Below are 23,946 nucleotides of genomic sequence, written 5' to 3' on the forward strand. Positions count from 1 at the left end.
CTTCCTCTTCATCATCGTTTCTTTTCTTCTTCGTTTTTTTGGTTTCATTCACTTCCATCGTGGTGTTTTCCATTTTATTGCTTTTGCCGTTCACGCGGTCTTGGAATTCGCGCAACAGTGTGAACAAAAAACAGTGTGGACAACCCCTCGCTTCACAGCGTTTGACGCACTCCCCGCACAAAGTGCACTATCCGTGCAACAATAAATATTTTTCACTTTTTCTCAAGCACTGGCACTGATTGTCAAAATCACATGGGACCACACATGTTGAGTTTATTGTCAAATTCATTTACAAACAATATTATTTTTGTTGTATCCCGTATTTATAACCGTTCGCGAGTAACCAGGCGAATATCGTCCCGAATACGCAAGCGAAGTTGTACAACCTCACTCCACCGCTGTTGGCTTCCGACTCCCAAATGTAATTTTTAGTGCCCATACCTGAAAAAGCTTACCGTGAGTAAAACACGTGCTGCAGAAACAATAACATGGTGAATACCAAGTGTTTTATTTGTGTCCGGAAATTTGTACGTATGCAGTTGTCCATATCACACCAAGAGATATTGATTTAGAAACCGATGGCCATGTAGCATTGAAATCAAATTCACGTCAATAAAAAAAGACAAGAAAATACATAGGTAAGTAAATTAGATATACTATCATATCGTATATATTTATGTAAAATTCTGATGATTCAAAAGTAGGTTAACTCGTAAAGCATCAAGTCGTACCTATCAAATTAATGGACATTGAATCTAATAAAATTTGATCATTACTGTCTGCAATGCTCCACATACGATGTGTTTTTTTTTATCTCAATGCTATACGCCCTCTCTTTCGGGTACAACGTTCGCGGTGAACTGTGATACGGCGAAATGTATATGTACAATTTACATGTGACAACTCTGAATCTCTTGAAAAGACCTACATAATATCTTCGCCCCAAAAGCAAAAAGGCACTTGTGCATAAATTGAGTTTTTGAGAAAAACGCATTTTAAGTGTTTTTGGAGTGAAACTTAAATCGTGGATAGGTTATTACTTAATATTTTGAAATGAAATTTGGAACACATGTGACCTAATTAATCAAGATTGAAATGCAATTTTTATTTTTTTTATAATTTGTCAATTTTTGATTTTTAATAAGTTTTAAGTCACATGTTACCTTTTTCCTATATGCATTTATGAATAGCTTTATCTTCATCTTTTGATTTGCGAGCGTCCACTTTACGCTTATTGTGATCTTCCAAAATATTTATTTGGGCCTCTTTGTCCGCTGCCAACATGTTTTTAAATATGTCACAAATTTCACAAGTGCCCTTTTTCTGCAATGAAATTATTTTTTTGTACAAAGGCCCTTACTCACTTTAAATAATTACACTTGTTACCTTTTTCCTATATTATTTTTGTAAACACTGCACATAGTTTATTTTATTTTGTTAACTGTCAATTCATGGTGGAACTGCATTGGTTTGTTGTTTTTATTTAATAAAACGCAATTTTTTTGTTGTACTTATTCCACTTTTAATCAATAGATTAGGACCGGTTTCATCCGCCTCAGAGGGACATTTTACTCCTAGTTCCTAAAATAAGGTACATGTTACCTTTTTCCTATACATTAAACGAAGATCAGTTTACAAATACACAAGTAACCTTTATTTTCTTTGCTCAATTGTGAATTCATGGGTTTTGCTTCATAAATGCCGTTTTGCCCATAATGTAGAGAAAAAAATTATGAAGAAAACTGCATTCATAACTCAAAACCGTCAAAATTGCACATGTACCCTTTTGCTTTTGGGGCGACGATATGTTCATCGATTCTAATTCTGAAGGTTCTTTAGATTTTCCCAATATAGATTCGGTTACAGTCATTGCATGCCAATTTATTGTTGCTGATCTATGAATTATGAATTGAACACAGACAACAAATTATTTTATATTTCAATTCCAGGATTTTTTTTACCATTTATACATATACCTACTCTATGTTTTCTTTGACTTAACCGGTTCTATGCCTTCGGAGAGGTTTCTCGCTCTCTATGACACCGTGATAGACAGGCTGCACATACATATTTCGCGAGTTATATCATCCGACTTTAAACTCAAATTACTAGCTACTGTCGATTGATTTGCATTATCTAAAAAATTAAACACAGTGACATCTGTTTGAATAATTATGAAATACTCAACCACAAATTATCGATATTACAGCGATTTTAGTAAGAGCTTACATTCAATGTGTTAAATATCTGCGGCCTGTCAAATACTGCACATGATGCATAGAAAAGGTTAATAAACATCATTCAATTGACTGCACTCTAGAATCATTCATTCAAAATTCTGAACAAGACACTCGAATCTGTGTTATTAAATGTTCACAGCGAATTGACAAGGATTGGTGTAAAGGGTTCAATAAATAAATCATAATTCATATTGGTTATTTTATTAATAAAATATAATATACTATTATATTTATAAATTTTCTAAACAAATAATAATACACTATAATGAAACATTTTCTTTTATAAAATACATTCTTAACATTATTGTAGATGTGAGTCGCCTACTTCCAATATCCTCCAACTTCACGGACAATCAAATGGATTGTTTTATGCAAATGTAGATAAGATTTAATTACAGTCAATGTCTTTAGGACTCAGATGACTTTGATGACTCAGACTTTATTAGATATGATGGATAATAGAGCTCTCCACAAAGTTTATGAAGGATCCCATGTAGGCACTCGACCCCTGGGCCGCCTCCAGAGATGGGCGGATAACGTTAAAAGGGAGGCTAAGTGTCATCGAGAGAGAGATAGCTGGATGACCTGAATGGTCTGTACCGTTAGCTCAACTAGTTATTGTTTGTATTGTACCTATTTAGCGTAAAGAAAATTTCTATAAGTAGTTGGATTTTTAATTTTTTGATTTACACAATTTATTTTTCAATTAGATTTTTAGTGTAGGTATGACCATCAATTTCTAATGTCCCCTCTAAAAATTTACACAAACTTAGAGGGAACACCGGTTGTCATTCTCAAGTATTGATTCACCGTATAAGAAAGGCTTTTAGTTAAATTCACAATGGTTTTACGCTTATATAGATTTTTAACATTTCGTAAGTTAATCGGGGTTATTGATTGGTTGGCGTATTGGTATCATTAATAAAATGCATATTTTTTTGTAGTACTTATTCCACTTTTAATCAATAAATTAGGACCGGTTTCGTCCGCCTCAGAGAGACATTTTTAACTTCAGTTAAAAGTGGAATAAGTACTACAAAAAAAAAATTGCATTTTATTAAATTAAACAATACAGTGCAGTTCCACCATGAATTGACAGTTAACACAATGAAAGAAAGTATTGGTATCAGATAGCCAATGAAGTGTCGCTAACGCAAATGTGCAGGTGAGACAAACTAGAAAGTGGCTCTGTACAATTTTTGCTCAAGATGATTGAAACATTTTTTCTTGACACATTTTTTGGGGTTGATTTATATAGGTATATAAAACACAGTTCACTTTGTGTTGTTTATATACACCATATCAAGGTGAGGGGTGGAGGTAGGCTGTTAAGATTCAACATAAATAGTGCACACTAAACATTGTCAGTCATAATTATTTGTTTTTATGGAACTAAGAATACAATTTGCAGATGATACTGGTTAGTTTTTAAAATTCAATTAAGCCCTGCCCAACCAAACCATAATAGTTTAGGTATGCTATGGCGATCCAAAAAAGATAGTGCACACTAAACTTACGCCCGTGTTCGAATCCTTGGTCTGGGAAATACAGATATTGTTTTTCAATTTGTGTTTGTAGTCAGAGTATGGACCTAATAGGTTGAACAAGTGGTTAAAAAAAAAATTTAAATTTTGTCAGCCGTACGTATTTGTTTTCATTTAACAAAGAATACAAATTACAGAGTGTTAGTTAGTTTTTAAAATTCAATTAAACTCTGAGTAAACAGCCTACCTCCAGCCTTCGCCACTGTAGCACATAATATATATAAAATAATATATTAACGATTTTTTTTTCATGTTAGGAGACAGTGGATATTGGAAAAAGACAACTCGTATAGAATATATCCATATGTAATTATTTTATTAGAAATAATTTGATTTAAAAGGTATCATGGTGCAATCCGAAAATAAATACCCTAAAATACCCTTAAGATATAACATCGTCACCGCAATACTGCAGATATCTAGCAGTTTTGAGCATCACCGCCGCCGCACCTCAAGTTATAATGTTGTCGGTATCTAGGTAATGTGATTTATGCTGTTTTTGAAATTATTACTGTATGTTATGTAACTCACAAATCCCATTTTGGTCAAAAATCAGATTTTTATTGAGTACACTAATATTACCGAATATTATCCGAATCAATCCACAAAAAGCTTCTAAATCGTGTCAATACAATTGAAAAAAAAAACACCAGTAATTGTTTTTCGAACTTCTATTATACGAAATTTAGACGGTTTTATTATTTCCTGAAAAAAATATATGGTTTATGAGGGTTTACAAGATTAATCTACGATATGACACATTCAAAGAAAACTCAAAGAAAAAAACCTTTTATAGAAGTATGAAAAACATATAAAATTGAAGCAATAAAAGATATCTGGTCTACTGATTAAGTTAGCTACAGGTGACTTCGCATTGCAGTTTCAATTGAAGAGAATTTCACACTTCTATTACATATGACATTTATTTGCCAATTGGTAGGTTCGCCTTCAAACATGAAGACGTCTCGTAAAAAGATATTCCCTCGTCAATTTTATGTAGATAGCAAAAAACCTAATCATGTAAAATACTAAGAAAGATAAACAAAACAACATATTTAAAATTTAGCAGGCCGCCAGTTTGTTTTTGGGGCTGCCAACTGCAGAAAAAAATAATGAACTTATTACCAATAAAAACTGTCACTATAGGGGAATTAATTCAATTCAGTTTTACAGTATGTACTATGTTTAAAATTCAATTTCACTATAATATTCCCAATCTAGTATTGAAGTGACGATATGAATGCATTGTGGCCTACTTCAATAGAAACAGCATTATGTATTTATCAATGATATTTTCTGAACTGTAACTGTAATAACTGCACTGAAATCAATAATTATACAATTTTTTCATTAGTGATCTAAAGAATTCTTATGACTTCGAACCTGGCAGGAATTTCATTTGGCATCTACAAATCATTTTCCGCAATGAGAAGTACGATCCAACTCATAATGCAGGGGAAGGTATAGAGCAGCAGTAGCGTAGATTCTCTTGGCTACGTAACCTTCGTAAGTGGGTCAATATCCAAGGCGTTGGGATTTGATACGGCTGACACAAAATTGGGAGGTTTACTGCAAGTTAGTCGTCAACTTTCAATAAACAGACAGCACCAAAAGAAAAAGACAGATGATACTTGCATTTTTTTTCTATAAATCAAATTTAGCATTTTTATAAAGATTTGGCAAAACAATACGACTTTTTTATCAAGTGTTCTACGTCATGCGCTAAGGCTGTTACGTCACGTGCCCTTTATATGTTGACTTGCCATAGCAGATACTCTATCTCTGGCACTATTGAAAGGAATTAAAAGCTTTCTTTTATGTTTCTCGTCCTCACAATACTTCTACATTCGAGATATGGTTTTCGTCTGCTTCCGCAAAAGTTTAGGCATTTTAATGTTAATAAAACTCCAACACACACTGAACTATGAGCACGGGGAAGTAAATGCAGGGGTGGGTTGTGACGTAAAAGACTTGATATAAAAGCCGGTGTGGGTCTTGGCCGCTTCCAACATTGCTCTCCACCATTTAATCTACCATGTTCTAGAACACAAATGAAACGTATAGGAATTTTGGAGCTCCTTTCCTACTCCAATGGAGTCGTGGTCATCATGCGTTGTTAATTGCTTCGATAATGAATCATTCTGTGTCACATCCAGAGGAGTTGTTGAATTTGTATAAATTCCACATCAAGCTCATCACACACCAAGGCCCACTATAATAATCAGGCCGTGAAATGAAACTGTAAACTTCCTTTTAGCCTTGTATCATTATGGTCGCGACAATACCTACTGCCGCTAGTAAATCCATGCACATGTAAACTGGCTGTAATTTTATTTTAATCATGTAGTACATTTTTTGATACCGACAGTAATAGTAGTTTTGTCTGCTTAATGAGGGTAGGTACACAAATTTGAAATCTATAGTAAATTGTAAATGAATGCATACTCCAATCGTATCCAGAATTTGCTAGGACCAACCCAGTAGGGGAAGGGAGGGAGACATGATCCCCTGGGAGACTTGTTCACCCACCAAGAACTCGTTGTGTAAAAAAAATCTTTCAATATTGGTAACACTGGCTGCCCGCCATATACCATAGACGTCAGAATATATTCAGAGCTGTCGAAATCAATGGAGTAAAGAACACATCTGACCGAACTCTTTTTGACAATTAGGCAAGTTTTTTCTAAATCTTTGGACTTCAATATCTACTTTTTACATAACGTTGAGTGATTGCTGTATTTATTCAGTCTATATGTATATATTGAAGATTTATTTGCTGTTAGTAGTTGTTTTAATTTCGTTTGTAGTTACCGTTTTAAATAAATAATTTTGATTTTACTGGTATTGGGGACACTTGATCACGTTTACTATGGGACACTAGATCCCTAGGGATCACATCTCCCATAGTTAGTTTCTATAGGCTATTGGGGCAGAATATATGGCCAGGGAACATAAAGGGGACAAAGAAAATAGAATGGAAATCTGAAAAGCAAAAATAAGTTTAAAAACTAAGAAAAATTTGAAACAAATTCAAAATTCTTCAAGTTCATCGGAAGATGATGTTTCCGTTCCTCCATCGCCTGATTCTCTTTACAACCTTAGTGACAAGTCCTCGAAGCTGATTTTTTTTAACAGAGTGCGAATCAGACGGCGATGATGACTTTGAGCTTACGGTAGATGATTGGATAATTAATTGTCAACTTTATTTCACACAAAAAGAAGCTACATCGTTACGTTGGGCAGATTCAGCAACAGACAGCAAAGCGATTTAAAGTGAAATTTGCCAGAAAATGTGACCACAAGACATTTAAATGGCCTGCAGTCGAAGACATAGGTGATGTAGCGAGATATCAGATTGCAAAGAATCTACTTAAACCAATTTTGAAGTCTATGAGCAAGCGAGTTCATTTTTCCGCAAGTCTCTTCGCAATTTTAGTGTTGAATGATGTGCCTTGATTTAGGTAATTATTAAAAGTATAAATTATTATGTAGAGTTTAAGGTAAATAAAATATTTTCTTTTAATAACTAGAGGTATTATTTATGATTATGACTATCATACATATGTGGGATCCCCCCTAATCAAATCTCCCATATGTAGTGATCAAGTCACCCTCATTGGGGGTGACTTGATCACTTTTCCCATGCCTGACAATTTGTTAAATATATATTTTTTAAATCAGTTATCCACATTTTGTGAAATATAAACGAATACCTAGATAAATTTTGCAACTAATAGGTTATAAAGAATTACTACAATCACAGTAGGAGAAAAGTTATAACAACAAATATAAAATGGGGATCAAGTCTCCCTCCCTTTCCCTACTTACTTAACCTAACCCACCATTAGTTGTAACAACGAAATAAAATTATTAATAACCAAACACTTTATTAATAATAAAGAAAATTGTAGAATTGAATTCAGCGTGGTTATTACACTATTATAAAATGAATTTCAATAAATAGGTAGGTATGCAGTATGTGAAGCGGTGACTTGTCTTAGGCGCCATTGCGAAGCTAAAATTTAATATGTGGATAATATATACATTATGCAGTCATAAAATTAGGTGAACATAATAAAAATAAAATAATATTCTACCTTGGAAAACATTACAATTTTGTTTATAAAAATAAAAACATATTATCAATACAATGCATACAATTAATAAATGATTAATATATATTGTAAATATTAAAATTTAATTTATTATTGCAAGGGGTACAAATCAATTTTTACAATGCCTCCGTTTCTTTCTCCCTGATTTTCATTGCAGGACTTTGAACCATTGAGATATTATGTATATGTGGCGTATATTTCCAAAAACCGATCTGATAAGTCTACAGTCAAAATCTAATAATAAAATGAGTGTCTGTGCGAACATACGCGACGGAAGTGATATTGTTTGTTTTGCTCTCCATTTTAGGTATCTTCAATATTGTCACTGTTAATGTACAGCACAAAATTCTCATCATCACTGTAATTCATCCAATCTTCACTTCCACTAAGGTATTCAGCATACTCACAAAGGTACTGTCTTCATGACATATTTGAATAGGTAAAAGACAATATAGTGAAAGTTAGTAAAGGTGTAGGTAGGCTGTTAAGATCCGCCATAAATAATACAAATAATTTTTTTTTTTTTTCGACCATGTCCGATCCTAATAGGATCATATGGGCCTCCACAGAGTAGAGGTTTGTATTAACAGATTTTGTTTTTTTACAAGAAATGGATGTCAGCCACTTGCTCAACCTATTCGGTCCATACCCTGATTCACACACAAATTGAAAAACAATATGTGTACTTGGCAGACCCAGGATTCGAACCTGGGACCCACGGCGTGATAGTCCAACACTTAAGCCGCGTGGCCACCATGGGTGTTTTTTGTTAGTCATACGTATTTTGTTTTTGTTGAACTAAGACTACAATTATTTACAGATGGTGTTGGTTAGTTTTTAAAAATCAATTAAACCCTGCCTAAACCAAACCATAATAGTTTTGGTATATTTTGGGCGATACGACAAAATTGTCCACACTTTTTCATTCATAGTTATTTGTTTTCGTTGGATTAAGGATACATATTACACATTTTTTTTTAAATTCATTAAGCCCTGTCTAAACCAAACTCTAATAGATAAAAAATATTATTCTATCAATAAAATATCCAAAGTTATGTATGATTTAATTGCATCATTTTAGATATTTTATAGATAGACGAGTATTTTTTTACTATTATCTACTATCGCTTGGTTTCGCACGGTTTAACCCTTTTACTCCCACGGGGCCGATATTTCGGCCCACCATACCTATGCGAAAACTCCATCTGGGCCGATCCATCGGCCGAAAGTTTGGAACCAAATTTACGATTCATTCCAAATTTTTTCCCGTCATATTTCGTTCATGTAGACGAAGCATTATATTCACTGTGTGTTGGGTGGTGACTAACATTTATTTTAGTGTCGGCATTGTTTATAATTATGCCATACCCTAATAACTCACAAGTCATAATTGCTCTGCTGTCGAACTTGAGACCAAAGAGGGTCATAAAAATAATAAAACATTATTTTTATGACACATTTTAAATTCTGATATTTCTTTTAGTTGTTTTATGATTCATATATCACATTACAAAATGAAATTTGTAATTTTTGAACTAACAATGGATGCCACTGTATTTTTGGTACGATGGTGAAAAAATACATGAATATAAATAATATTATAAATGATTTAGTGCTTTGAGACTTATACTTAATACTGTATCGAATTCTCTTGCGATTTCGTGAATTGAATAATATTCTTGAATACCTTGACACTATACGATTTTTTTTGATTACTTTATAAAAATTCTATTTCATAGAGAAATAATAATATGTTTATTTTTTTTTCTGTTACTACATAAGGATAGATTATATTATAAAATTTGATATATCAATTATAAATAAAAAAATGTTGTCACACTTGTTTTGTTGTTCAAACATAGTTTTATCCGTTCATTTCTAAATAAATATTGATACATTATTTTTTTCTTTTGTTTTATTGATGTAAACTATCAATATTATTACTTATTATTGCTTTATACACCATTGAGAACACACAAAAAAAGTTTCAAATTTTTAAAACATGTGTAGAATTAGTTATTTAAAAAAAACTAAATCGACGATTTGTTGTCAAAAAACGCTTGGGATATTTCGCATATGCTAGGCTAAATCAGCTGGGAGTAAAAGAGTTAATTGAATTTTAAAAACTAACCAACACCTTCTGTAAATTGTAGTCTTATTTCAATGAAAACAAATACGTATGACTGACAAAGTTTAATGTGCACTATATAGGGCGGATATTAACAGCTTACCTCCGGCCTTCGCCACTAGTATGTAATATGTATTACGGCGTGCCTTTGATGCTTCGAACGCATGATGTATTAGAGTTAAGTGTCAATTGGCGAATCTGTTTTGTTTTTGTTAAAATTTCCATGAGAGTCCAGTGACTTCAAATTAGAAATCAAAGCAATCCACCTCGTCCATATTCATCCACCGGAATTGTGTATCATTGATTGAATTGTTCTCGTTTGTCACGGCCTTGTAGTAGGCCCAGAACCTTGTAGTATTAGGCTCGCGTAATGTTAAAGCTAGTTATTTACATTTGAAACAGAAACACGTCGGAAATAGACGCCACATATAGAAATACTTATAGCTAATATCGGATAGTTGTTATGCATACACAGTTTTTGACATTTCACATAATGCAATTGGGATGAGGCGTATTACAGCCAATGAAGTTTCATTTTGCTATTGTGCAGCAAAAAATACACAGTAAAACCCTGATTTTACGTTTTTGAAGGAACTGACAAAAAACCTAAATAAAGAGAAACTTTCTCTTGAACTTGCAATGTTTTTCTTTGCTGAAACATTATTTGAATGGGTGTAAACAAGCAAATAAACGGATACAACCGCATTATGTAACCTTGATCTTGAGCAATAGAAACACATATGCGTTTGGAATTCATCTCAATGTATTGATTTGAATGTGTTCATATATGTAATATTAATACTATCGACGGGGTTACTTGACGGAATTTGAATTCTAATGGATTTAAGTTTTGGAATAGTACAAAACTTAAATCCATTAGGTGTTCATATAAATTGAATTTGATTATTTCAGACGTAAATTGCGGGAAATAAAATTATAACAAATATCGTAAAATCGGGGTTTCACTCTATGTCCAAACCGACAGTGATCAATGCACGATTTCGGTGCATGCAGGCATCTGTCGTAGTGTTTTCTTTGCCAGCACCGTGCTCATCAAAAATCGGGGCACACATTGATTTCATTGGATGTTCAGTCCCAAAGACACCATAATGTGCGACCTTATACATTTACGGAACGGCCAAAGTCAAAATAAGATATGAAAAGATGAATATAAATCATTTTGATTATCCGGATTTTAAATCTCTCATAATACATTCATCAGTCGTTTTAAAAATATTGAGAGATTAAATTTAATGAGGTGAACAATGGAGAAGTGAACACAACGCCAAACGAGGAACTTGTTTAACGAGGGGTCATAGATACTTAACTGTAGTTATGAGAAAAACACAAACTGTTTTATTTAAAGAAAAAAACCCCAATTTTTTTAAAGGTTCACTTTCAGTGGTAAAATGGAATGGGGATCGATTCATCGAATCCAAAGTCAGAACCCTGGTTCCTGATATCAGTGATAAATTCTAATAGGGTTCCATTCTATCGATTCTAAAATTAGAACCCCGGTTCCGGAGAACGGTTTCAGTGGTAATACTGAATGGGGTTCTGCAAGTTTTTTAGTAACCATGGCAAGACAAGTGTTGGCCACTTATCCTCATATTTCTTGTACTTATCTAATAGTTTATCAACCTCTGATTCATTGCAAGAGTCTATTTAGGTATTTTTGTAGATTATGTAACTTCTTCACTGCCCGCCTCAATATGTTTAATATAAAAAGAGGAAGAGTTTTCAGTGAAACGCGTACAGGAGTAACAGAAATGTGCAGACACCGACCACGCCTCCGATGATTAAGGAATCTCGCTTTTTCCTCGCCGTAATTCGATGGATGAGACTGTGGATGGCGGGGAACCTGTAACACAATTCATACATATGACAATCGAATCTATCACGGGACCCCGACCCCACGTTTAATGTGAAGTATCAGTAATTTTTTTACGACTGGGAATGTCTCAGGAGCAGTTACCCAACACTGAAGTCACCATGTACTCAATTGTGGTTTGACTGAGTTTATATATTTTTGTTAAGATTGCCCATGTGAGAGAGGAGCATGTAGAGGCAAAGTGAAAAACTCTAATAAATTACAAAAGCTAATACAAAACTGCCGAACAACCTAAGTGAAGAGATCTTCACGTTAGCAGTATGACGCCGCAAATTTTCTAAATGCAACAAAATTGGTGACCAGTTTGGACGGAGAGAGTATGTTTGTGGTAGCCCCAGGCTAGACCGGGAAATAGCACCATTACCCTTTTCAATGCTAAACAACGATATATCGTTGTTCATAATGCCAGCCAGAAATGCTAACTAAGATCATTGTTGATGTCACAATGCTTAGAATGATTTCACGTGAGACATTACTGCTCTTTTAAATGGATTATCAACATGACATTCTGTTTAGTGTCCAACATTACACTTTTCACAAATTGGATTTGCTTCTACTTTTAAATTAAGGGCGGACGTGCTCAGCGTGGGTCAAAATGGAGCTTTTTTCTATTTTCAAAGCATGATCCTGGACATACTTATTATTAGTCTTACACTGAAGAAGTTGGTAACGTATACTCCTATACATATTGGGTTAATTAAGTAGTAAGACTTGAGAAAACTAGAGTTTTAAAACCTTTATCCATAAAGATACTTTCGATATATTTACAATGCTTTAGTTACCTATTTGACATGTCGTTAAATCTAGTCTGTAGTCTTTTGAAGGAGTGACGCTGCGAAGCAAGGTGCTCTCTTGTCTCCATCGCTATGTTTATCTGCTCATCCACCAAGTGATGAGAACTGCCAACACAAAATTATCAGCATTATTTCAGCCGTGGAAAATTCCAGGTTTTTTTTATCATTTTGGTCAGGAATCGATAAAAAGAAAAATACACTGGTGTAACCAATTGAATTGGCTATAAATTAATAATGATCAAAATCCTAAAGGAGAAAAATCAATCTGCATTTTAACGACTGTCAATCATTTAAAATCCCTCGATAATTGCTACCATCTTTTAACCACAATCAAAGTGATATGTTGATTCATAGTTTCCAAATATTAGTGTCAACATCATATACTTTTTACCATCTCCGACCCTTATATACCCATATCTGCATCCACAGAGTGTAGATTGTATTGACAAGATTTTGTTTTTTACAAGATATGGACTTTAGCCAATTGCTCAACTTATTAGGTCTATATTCTGGGTCCAAACGCACATTGAAAAACAACGTGAATTTGCCAGACCTGAAATTCAAACAAATACAGGACCTATAACATTACAAGCCTGACGCAGAACCGCTAAAACCGTTAAAATTCATTAAATATTCTTTATGTATGACTGAATTAAGCTACCTACCAATCAGAGTACAAGAATTGATTAAAAAATTCTTTAATAGCAAATATTTACAAGGAGTTGGAAGCTTAATTAGTTAAAGCACTTGCCCGGCAAGCAAAAGATGTTTGTACAAATCTTTAGATTTTCATATACTATTTGCATTTCTGAAGCTTTTAAAAGTTATGTATTATGAATCTGTGTAAGCCTTCTATAGTGTAGGACACGATTTGTTCAAATTTTTTCGGTCAATATTTCGGACAAACATATTGCTGTCAGTGGCGATCAGTGGTTTCAAATTTTTTATCATTCATAGTGCACTAAAAAAATGCAAGACAACTTCTTTTAACGCCCAAAGTGACACGTTCAGTGAAGAACAAATACCTTCAGAGTAATTCTTTAGAAAATTTTAGGGAGTGCAGTGCACTTGTATGGTATTAATATTATGAAGATGATTTTTTTTCCTGTTGGTGTACAATACGCTGCAATATTTTACCTATGCAAATGTGCACTCTCTTTGGTGTACTGGTCGCGGCGGGAGAGTCCACCGGAGGCAGCCTCAGCTCCTGACCCTCGCAGCAAATCTTCCCGCTCGCGTCGCGCTACCCAATTTCCTTGTGTCTTCCTAAATTCCTGCTGGTAATCCTGCAACACAAATTAACGTTAAAGCTCTCCACTAGTCGCAAAAATTATACATAATCCCGCAGCGATGCGACAGGGATTCTTGGCGGCACCGTGTGGTATCTAAATGCTCCAGCTAAGGGGCGGACAAGGGCAAAGAAGAAAGGAGAGAAGAACATGAAATGGGATTGCAAAAATAACATGCAAATAGCAGGAAAACACAATTTCAGGGCATGTAAAATCGGGGGTTCCACTGTAATATACTACTACCACAATATGCAACATAAGACCGCAACTTACTTGTAATATTTCTCTATGCCTCTGTCGTGTGTGTAACATCGCTGCTCCGCTTGCTGTTTGTTCCGCCATTTTGTCATTTACAGCCGCCAACTGTAAAAACCAAGCATTACAACATATTCCTGTAATGGACCATTGATATAAATTATATTGGGATTAAATTAAATGTTTACCAAACTAAAGTCTGCACCACTTAGTACTAAACTGTACAAAAAAATGAATATAAAAAATACTTATGCCTCGAAGATAATAATATATATATTATGTAATATAGATCGAAAAACTAAATGTGTGTCACAAAAATAATAACAGTTCTATTTGTCACACTACTGCTGAAATAAAAATTTACTTTACTGCAATTATTGTGAAAATTTTGTAAAAAAAACTATCATTATGTCAAATTATAATTTAGCTAGCATAAGTATAGAACCACACCCCGAAACGCTTTCGCACGCCCCTCCCTTTCTTGACATCCCGTGTCGCCATTTATTATATTGTGATTTTATTTATAATAATATGTGTGACTGATTTCTATATCATGATTATTCTACATAATAAGACTTAAACACAATTAAACACAAATTAACACATATAAGTAACTATAAGTATTTACAAATTACTGCAGGCAGGTGCAGGTATTCATACTTATTAATTTTTGGTCAGAAAAGAAACTATAGATTTAGTCATGAATTATTAGCCCTTTACAAATACCTACCCTTCATGTTATCGTGTTAATATGTAATATCTAACTCTGCGCAGATGTATTGAATTTCACGTTATGTTTCCTTCACTTTACTGCTAAATAACTGTGTGATTCAAACCCCTACAAAAACCCTTCTCCATTCTAATCCCAAAAGTAAGGACTCCTTAACCATCCTCACATTGGATCCTGCTAAAACTTGTCAGTACACACAATGAAAAAAGCGACCTGCAGTGCAAGAACCAGTAGAGAACGACTGATATAAATTTCCAACGAAGATTCCAGTATAGATTCTTTTGAACAAGATTAAATGTTATCTATTGAATGTTTTGCTGAACTAATAGGACAATATCATCCGGGAAATGTCCTGCTCGAAGAACATTCATGTCCTTTCTGTAATAAGCACATCGTAGGATTACGAAAGGTGATCCACAGTCAACGCCATGATTCACTCTGACAGAGACACACAAAAGTCAGTTGCCAAAACTGTCAATTGAAGAAAATAAAAGCCTTACTCTATTAATCAGCTGCTGTATTTCCATGGCCATGGTTTCGAACATGTCATCAGCGCTAAGCAGTGGAACGGCCTCGGCCTGTAGACTTCCGCTCGCCCCTCCTGCTCCGAGCTTGCTAAACGCCACGAGCTTCACGTCGATGTCATTTTCTAGATTCCTCGCCTGCTTCCGTAAATCTACAAAAAATATTAACAAAAAATTAGTTGATGCAAGGAAATGGCTTTTACAAAAAAAAAATTTTATTCCGGCGCCTGTGATTGTCTTGTTTGTTTCTGTCATCGATAGGTTGAACTCGAATCATGTTTATTATTGGTAATAAATGTATTTTTTTTATTGTTTGATATTGCATAAACTGGTATGATATACTTAAATTCATTGCAAAGAATTTTGACTATAAATAGAAGGATTCTTATATGTTATTCCTGTTGTAACATTTATTATTTAGCAAACGCATGAAGCATGGTTAAATTGGTAAACACTACTGACATGGCATTTTCTTGTTCACATAATATAGTTGCCATTTTTTATGTTCATTGTGATCACTTACTCAAGTGCAGTTATTAATGGTTTTAGACAGTTTTTCAACTAGATAACAATGCCCAAGTGTAGTATTATTGGCTGCTTATCTACTCATCCTGACGGATTGTCTTTTTATACGACATTCAAATTAGCAAATAAATGTAAAAATGTGAAGTTCTCTGCAAATAAACCTGCAATGCAAAGTCATTTGTTGCTAACTTTATCAGTGGGCCAGTGCTCCTTTTTTTTGCTTTTATTCCATACATTTAGGCCAGGGGTTCACAAACTTTTTCATCAAAGGGACAATTTTGAAATCAAAAATATTTGGCGGGCCACCGTAAATATTTTCTGTTTTTAAAAAACATAAAGCAAAAAAATAAAAATATTTCATGTGTAAACATATTTTTAACTAAATATACTTACATTATTATTACACTTATTCATATACTAAAAAATATTTTAATTTTTTCATTGTGATTTGTGCAATTTTTGTTTGAAACTAAATCCTGAAATCTAGCCTCTAATTTTGTGGTGTGAATACGCAAAACAGATGCAATATGGTTGTCTGTTAATTTTGATCTTAGTCTGATTTATTAATGTTCATTGTAGAAAATGTTTTTCACAAATATAGGTACTTCCAAATAAAGAAACCATTTCATGGGCATGTTTAACTATATTCGGATATTTTTTTTTTTTTTTTTTTTTCCGACCATGTCCGATCCTAATAGGATCATATGGGCCTCCACAGAGTAGAGGTTTGTATTAACAGATTTTGTTTTTTTACAAGAAATGGATGTCTGCCACTTGCTCAACCTATTCGGTCCATACCCTGATTCACACACAAATTGAAAAACAATATGTGTACTTGCCAGACCCAGGATTCGAACCTGGGACCCACGGCTTTATAGTCCAACGCTTATGCCGCGCAGTCCTGTGTAGATAAGATAAGATACGATAAGATGCTTTTGCTTCCACGTTATCTGGCAAATCTATTAATTCAAACTGAATATTTACGGGAACAGCGCCCGGGTTACATGAAAAGCCAGAGGATATTTAATTTTTAATATGAAGAATAAAAAAACAGATTTAACATAAATTGGGACATAATTGGCCCGCGGGACACACTTCGTGAACCCCTGCTTCAGGATCTATCTCTATAGAAGAGGGTTTTTAACTTCTTTCAGTATATCTTATTACTTAATTGGGTTTGAGTTGAGAGGTTATCCATTGTAACTAATTTAATCAGTGGACAAGTGGTCCTATTTTTGCTTTGATTTCATACATTTAGGATACATTTCTATCAAGGGGGGTTTCCACATCTTTGGGTCTTTGTTATTTCTACATTTGAAAAATATGAGGTATGGGTTATTTTTCAAGGTTTTTTTGAAGATATGGAGTACTGCATCTTTTCCAAGATGTTTTTTTATGTGGTTATTATAAAACTTTTTTGATTATCTCCACAACTGATATAGAAAACATATTATTTTTCTATGTATTGTTTATAGTTCTCGCTATAATCATGTTAGTCTATGTCCTATGGTATTTTACCAATCCTCCCCAATGGAAGTTTTCTATTTTCAAATTTAATACGTAGCGACGTATGCCTCAATGAATACTAAATAGCCATATAATTTATATAGAAAGTTGGTAGATTTTTACGATTATCCGAGATTGCTTTTAATTACCCTGTATTATTTCGATAGATACTATTTTCGAAAAAAATACTGACTGCAAATAAATCATCACGCTGTGTATTGCTTCAAATAGAGGACACACAGTTTCTTATTATTGAGGACGTCAAACATGACACTTGGAAGTCTTCATAACAATATTAATGGCAGCTTAGGAATTTTGAAACAATTCATATAATTTCCCGTGAAGGTATAAACGATATCATTTCGATTCCAGCTTCTGAATAAACTGATAACGGCTTCCTATATAATTATAATTTAATTACCTTCCCAACCGGCCGACCCGCCACTCGCCATTTTTTGGATTTCTGAACAATTTTATTTTGACAATCAACTTTGCTTATCTTCGTTTTCAATCAGTTTATGGCTACTATGTGCGAGACTGATTTTGCTATATGACCTGCTAAAATGATAATTTATTAAGATATTATTTTCATTTAAAGGTTTACATAATAATTAATAGATGATAAAATAATAATATTTCGATTAAAATACCTAACCATATTTTTATGAGAATGGAAAAATTATGTTTTTGTTGCCAAACCTCAATAAATAATTGCTTGTTTGACAGTTTGTTTCCATAGACAATAACCGTAAATGTCAATGTCACTTTTGACATTTCAAAAAGCATAATAATAATATTATCAAATAATAATACAAACTCATATAGTGGTATTATTAAAACGAACCGGTATTAAATGAATGCATTAAAATGGCAACTGTCAATCCGTATGATCATCTGATTACATTATATAAATTAATAATATTTTCACAAAAGTAAGTCTTATTATTATTGAGTAATTAAGTAGGTACCAGGTTTTATACGACTTATTATTGAAAACTGTTTATAAAACTAATTTTAAAATTCCTTTTAGAAAACCTGTAGCGAATGCAACGATTAAAGAAACAAGGGTCAAGGATACAGTATCCCCAAAAGTGAATCCAAAAAAGATTGTTAAAACTGATGCCATTCCAGGGACTTGTATAGTGTGCCAACAAGAAACCAGTTTGAAAAGTTTGCACACAAAGTATTTATGCAATGGAGAATCTGAAAGTTATTCACAGATGCTGCTTTCATGCTACAATATACAGGTTAACTGACAATTTTAATTAATAGCTGGTGTACAAACGTAACATCAACCGGGGTCAAACCGATGTTGGATTTCTTCCACTTCCTACAGTAGATAGGTTATCGCTGCCACATAAAACTAATTTAGTTAGGGCGCCTCCAAGAATCTTTGTCTTCTTGCATCATTCCAGGTCAAATAATCAACATCCCGTAGCTCTGCCATATACACTCTATAGACAGTATTTGGTGGCCTTCCAGGAGGCTGGAATCCGGTTGGCTAGTTGACAAGCAAGCCAGGTTGAAGTTCTCTTCTGGCATCCGCTGCACGTGGCCGAGCCAGGCTGCTTGGTGCGTTCTCTTATCTCCCCGTTTGTTGTGTTGTACATAATGTGTTTTGTGTTTAAACACAGTTCAAATAATGTCCCAGCAACGAAAAACATTGTCAGTTCATGAGAAAAAGAACATTCTCAACGTAAATGTACATATTGACAACGTATACCTACCTACTTCAAACCAAATTGTATGATTTTTTCAATAAAAAATAAATAAATTTTTTACAAATTAATAATTCTTGCCGTTTACATTGTTTTTGTCAGTTCTGTCAAAAATGTGAAATCGGGGTTTTACATTTTAAATTTTAAAAATTCAATAAAAAATAACAGTATCAATTTCTTTTTATTCAAGTTGGTGAGTGTACCGGCAAATGAAGACTTACAAATATGTGAGGCATGCATAGATCGTTTGCAAGATGCTTTTAATTTTCGGAAACAAGTGGAATCTGCATATAAACTATTACATAATTCAGGTATAATCAAAATGTATGAGTTATATTTCAAATTCTTCTTTATCCTTTTATGCCATTTGAATTCCCCGTCTGTCATTGCCTTAGACAGGGACCTCAAACCAGTGTCTGAGATTTAAGATTATTTAACTTAAGCAATTAACATAATAAACATTAAAAATAGTTATAACTAGGACACCAAAATTAAAATCGGGACTAACACTGACACCATCCATAAATCAAGTTAGTAGTGTTCCGCGTATTACGACGACTATCCGCTTGCAACTGACGGCAACAGCTGGTGGTAATTCGTGCTACATTATGTGTACTTTATCTCATGTTATTACCTCTACAGTGGTACCCCCCACTTTCTCTCTTTTCATATATAAACTCTACACAACTTTCGCGGACTCCGTGTGGTTTTGCACACCCACCAGCCGTTGAGTGGAGTTGCGGCAACTAGCCGTCGTAAAGATCGGAGGCTCATACATTGATTTAAATTACTAAAATGGTTGCCATAATAGCAGTGAATTAGTGAGGTGAGGTAAAGCGACCATGTCTACACCGAACTCTCCATTGTCGATCTCGGTGATTTGAAAAAAATCAAATCGACACAGTCTATTTTTCTTCATGCTGTATATAATACATTTACTTACTATATTTACATATTTTACGCTGATAAAGTTGCAGGCGATCGCTAGTTAAAAATATAAATGATGTTTTATTAAAATTTCTCAGGAAGTCGTCAAAATGGACTGCAAATGAAAAGTCAGCCGAAAAGTGCAATTATTATTAATGATGTAGAAAAAAATTCCATCGATATTTTGCTACAAAGTCAACTTAATAATTCTAGTGACAATCTGTACGACGATGACGATGAGATTCATAATGATGATTGGTTTTTTGATCAGCATGAGTCACTTGTTGACGATGATTCAGACTTGAAATTACAAAACAAGCCGGAGGAGATGGTTATACCAGAATTGGATCGTTTTGCAACGGTGTGTCCGATTTGCAATGAAAGATTTTCATTGTTCCGCGGACTGACAAAACATTATCTCGTGCATTTTTCAAGTTTCCTCTGCGACTTTTGCGGAGCTGGCTTCACTAAAAAGAAAAATCTTGACAGGCATCTGGAGATGCATGCCGGCAAAAGATACAATTGTAAATTATGCAAGAAACATTACGCGGACTCAGCCGCGTTGGTGCAGCACGTGGCATTGTGCCACACGGGTATTGAACCTTATCGATGCTCTGTGTGCGGGGAGAGGTTCAAGCAAATTGAGTCAAGGAACAAGCACACTGCTGAAGCGCACGGGATAGCTGCTAAGGTCTACAGCTGTCCCAAGTGTCCTAGGACATTTAAGCGGTCCTGTATGTTGTCACAACATGTGCGAAGGGACCATTTGAAGATCAGAAACCACAGTTGTTCGACGTGTGGAGCGAAATTTTTCAGTAGAATAGAACTCAATCATCACATGCCGAGACATACAGGTTAGTCATAAAGATGCGTCAAGTCAGGCTTGAAACTATTGTCATCGCAAACATCTTATACGCAACTTGGTTACCACTTAAACCCCCCTCCCGGGTCAAGTAAATTTATCACTAGGCCGCTTTCTGTGGGTTCTCTGCCGTAAGAAAGTAGCAATTGAGCACAATAATAACATACGGCAATTGACCAATAACGTTGTAGGCATCCCGGCATATTGCATTGCACAATATTCAATAATCTTTTTCGAAATGTGCAAATGAGTCGCGTAGAGTCATAACCTACATTTTGCAATTTTGTCATTTTTTTAGTTAAATATACCAAGTGATTCTTAAGGCATTCTATATAAAGAAAAATAGTTGGCTATCAAAAGTCACTCCATGTGAAAATCGTTGACAAAGTTGCCTGTTGGTGTCATAACTCACATTTTTCAATGAATACTGTGAGTTCTGTCATCAAGGCCTCTCTAACCAATCAGGGAGTTCAATTGCTCATAGTGTGCTGTGTGTCTGCAGCCTTAGGAGTATTATATATATTTAAAAAAAAATAATGTAAATCGACTCCACTCGACTCACTCATTAATTAATATTCAAGGGAGTTCAATACTTTTCTTCTAATTACAAAAAATAGTGCTCTGGTGGTTTTTTTGCGAATATCTCAAAACTTGATTTTTGGAATATGTGAGTTATGACTCTAGGCAACTCAAATATATACCCAATAATTACTGCTTTTTGCCAAATGTTAGAAGGTTTTCTTTCCTCTCCAAAGAAGTTTATTTTCCCATGAATTTGCTGATCATGTACGAGTGATTGGAAAAGAGACTGATTAAAATCCGTCACTAAAATGCCATAGTCAAATCTTTATAGCATATCATTAGCCGAAACAAATATACCATCTCTGGTTCATGTCGAGGGCATCTTTAAATAATAAAATACTATAGGTGCTATCACTCCCCTCCATTTTGGTATGTGAAAATTTCTCAACTGTCACTTTGTGTTTTTTTTTCGTCTGGATTCGGGATGGAAGGTGGATAATTATGACACCGGAATTGTGATGGAAGCGGCGAGTTTATTTACGTTTATTATATATGGTTACAGTTTTTAATAATTTAATTTTACGGAGGGCGAAATGTACGCGTTCGCGATTTTGCTGCTTGTCGCGATCTCTGCGCGCCATCTTGTGATTTTTTTCCAACGAACCGTCGTCGAAAAGAAAGCGACGTTGCAAATCTCCAACGGTTATATTTATGGCATTGTTGCCAGCAGATATTCAACATTATTTATTTTCGTAATCAGCGCTTTATTATTTGTTGGCTTTGATACCGATTCGGGCGTCTCCAGATACACAAAGACATCCCCAAATGGGGACCATACGGGGGTGTCACAGTGCTTTTTAATAATATAGAACCTATTTTTTATGTCCATAAAATATTATATTCCTATTCTATGCCTCACGATATTACTATGGCAGTATCTGACAGATTTTTAACAGTACACATTGAATATAGAGCGAAGCTCTTACTAAAATCGCTTTAATGTCGATAATTTGTCGCTTAGTATTTCATAATTATTCAAACAGATGTCACTGTGTGTTTATTTTTTTAGATTATGTAAATCAATCGACAGTGGCTAATAATTTGAGTTTAAAGTAGTAAGTAGATAACTCGCGAAATTTGTATGTAATGCCTGTCGATCACGGCTGAAGGCATAGAACCAGTTGAATAATCGTGTTCACAAAGTGACTAGCGAAGCTGTGGGGACTATAATTAAACCTTTTTCCAAACAAACTGGAAATCATTTGAAATTATAGTTGATCTTCTTTCTGTTTTTTTTAGGTATCAAAGAATATGGATGTAATGTCTGTGGCAAATCTTATGCAAGGAAGAAGACTTTAACGGAGCATCTTAAAATTCACGCAGATTTACGGGCCCACGTTTGTGAACACTGTGGACAGGCTTTTATTCAAAAATGCAGTCTCAAGGGACACTTGAAGACCCATCATACAAAAATATCAACATGATTTAAAAAAAAAAAAAAAAACCTATGTTACTATGTTTGTTTTTACTAATGATACTTGATGTACCATGTTACACACCAGTGGCGTACAGTGGGGGTAGACTATGGAGATCTGACATAAAGTGTGCACACTAAACTTTGTCAGTCATACTTATTTGTTTTCATTGAACTAAGAATACAAATTGCAGATGGTATTGGTTTGTTTTAAAAATTCAATTAAACCCTGCCTAAAGCAAACCATAATAGATATTAGACGAAAAATATTCTTATATCTATAAAATATTTCTTATCTATTATGGGTTTTTTTTAATGGTTTGGTGAGGCAGGGTTTAATCGAATTTTAAAAACTATCTGCAATTTGTATTCTTAGTACCTACAATGAAAACTAATAAGTATGACTGAAGCTTAGTGGGCACTATTTATGTCGGATCTCCACAGCCTACCTCCACCCTTTGCCACTGATACATACTATGATCATGCATAAGGTTTCCAATATTATTTATATACACAATAAATTACAAAATCTTTTTTTTATAAAAACTTTATTTCATAAAATTTTTATAAGGAATGTCTATTGCCCGATCCATTAGGTTCTTGTTTTGGACAGGCCAGATCTTATGACGATTGGACCGAATAACCTAACCTGGCCGCGAGGCAAGGTGCGAACCCTAAGTGAGTTCTGGTGTCACAATAAAAAATAATAAAACAATGTTTTAAGGTTTTTAAGGTTTTTAATTGCATTGTCAAGTAATTGAGTGAGTTAGTATAAAACATTAAAAATGCAAGACCCCTTTGTGGTAAAATTACAATATAATTATTAATACTATCGACCAAAGGTGCTTGCTGGAATTTGAATTTAAATTGTAATGGATTTAAGTTTTGTACTATTCCATTTT

General features: G+C 34.1%; 2 protein-coding genes across 3 annotated transcripts; one reads left to right on the plus strand and one right to left on the minus strand.

Moving 5' to 3' along the window:
• Nucleotides 1–8,426: 8,426 nt before the first annotated feature.
• Gos28 (golgi SNAP receptor complex member Gos28) lies at nucleotides 8,427–18,044 on the minus strand. 2 transcript variants are annotated; one of them, XR_015071197.1, is made up of 7 exons: nucleotides 17,963–18,007; nucleotides 15,487–15,662; nucleotides 14,275–14,364; nucleotides 13,850–13,998; nucleotides 12,701–12,817; nucleotides 10,071–11,888; nucleotides 8,427–8,754 (listed from the first exon to the last, which is right to left on the minus strand). XR_015071197.1 is itself a non-coding variant. In XM_085950701.1 (6 exons), exons 1-6 carry the CDS (start codon nucleotides 17,991–17,993, stop codon nucleotides 11,768–11,770), a joined length of 684 nt encoding a protein of 227 aa, XP_085806827.1. In that variant the 5' UTR covers nucleotides 17,994–18,044; the 3' UTR covers nucleotides 9,667–11,767. The 2 variants fall into 2 exon arrangements, 1 of the variants encoding a protein (XP_085806827.1); XM_085950701.1 differs by lacking the exon at nucleotides 8,427–8,754 and having other exon boundaries at nucleotides 9,667–11,888; nucleotides 17,963–18,044.
• Nucleotides 18,045–18,298: 254 nt separating this feature from the next.
• LOC147069693 (uncharacterized) lies at nucleotides 18,299–23,583 on the plus strand. The gene is made up of 5 exons (XM_085950691.1): nucleotides 18,299–18,473; nucleotides 18,572–18,788; nucleotides 19,450–19,570; nucleotides 20,285–21,040; nucleotides 22,870–23,583. The coding sequence occupies exons 1-5, from the start codon at nucleotides 18,409–18,411 to the stop codon at nucleotides 23,052–23,054; spliced, it is 1,344 nt and encodes a 447-aa protein (XP_085806817.1). The 5' UTR covers nucleotides 18,299–18,408; the 3' UTR covers nucleotides 23,055–23,583.
• The last annotated feature ends 363 nt before the right edge of the window (nucleotides 23,584–23,946 follow it).

Source organism: Rhyacophila brunnea, unplaced genomic scaffold (assembly GCF_057557595.1).
Source record: "Rhyacophila brunnea isolate RB1 unplaced genomic scaffold, BYU_Rbru_1.0 scaffold_23, whole genome shotgun sequence".
Classification (NCBI taxonomy): Eukaryota; Metazoa; Arthropoda; class Insecta; order Trichoptera; family Rhyacophilidae; genus Rhyacophila; species Rhyacophila brunnea.

Bases quoted from the DNA above. Each gene is read 5' to 3' on its own strand.
- Gos28 (XM_085950701.1), bottom strand. From the start codon at position 17,993: ATGGCGAGTGGCGGGTCGGCCGGTTGGGAAG. The intron at 13,999-14,274 runs GTAAGTTGCGGT...TTTGTGTTGCAG, and splicing joins GGCATAGAGAAATATTACAA to GATTACCAGCAGGAATTTAG. The intron at 11,889-12,700 runs GTAACTAAAGCA...ATTGTGTTACAG, and splicing joins TTTAACGACATGTCAAATAG to GTTCCCCGCCATCCACAGTC.
- LOC147069693 (XM_085950691.1), top strand. From the start codon at position 18,409: ATGGCAACTGTCAATCCGTATGATCATCTGATTACATTATATAAATTA. The intron at 18,789-19,449 runs GTTAACTGACAA...TTTTTATTCAAG, and splicing joins TTTCATGCTACAATATACAG to TTGGTGAGTGTACCGGCAAA. The intron at 21,041-22,869 runs GTTAGTCATAAA...TGTTTTTTTTAG, and splicing joins TCACATGCCGAGACATACAG to GTATCAAAGAATATGGATGT.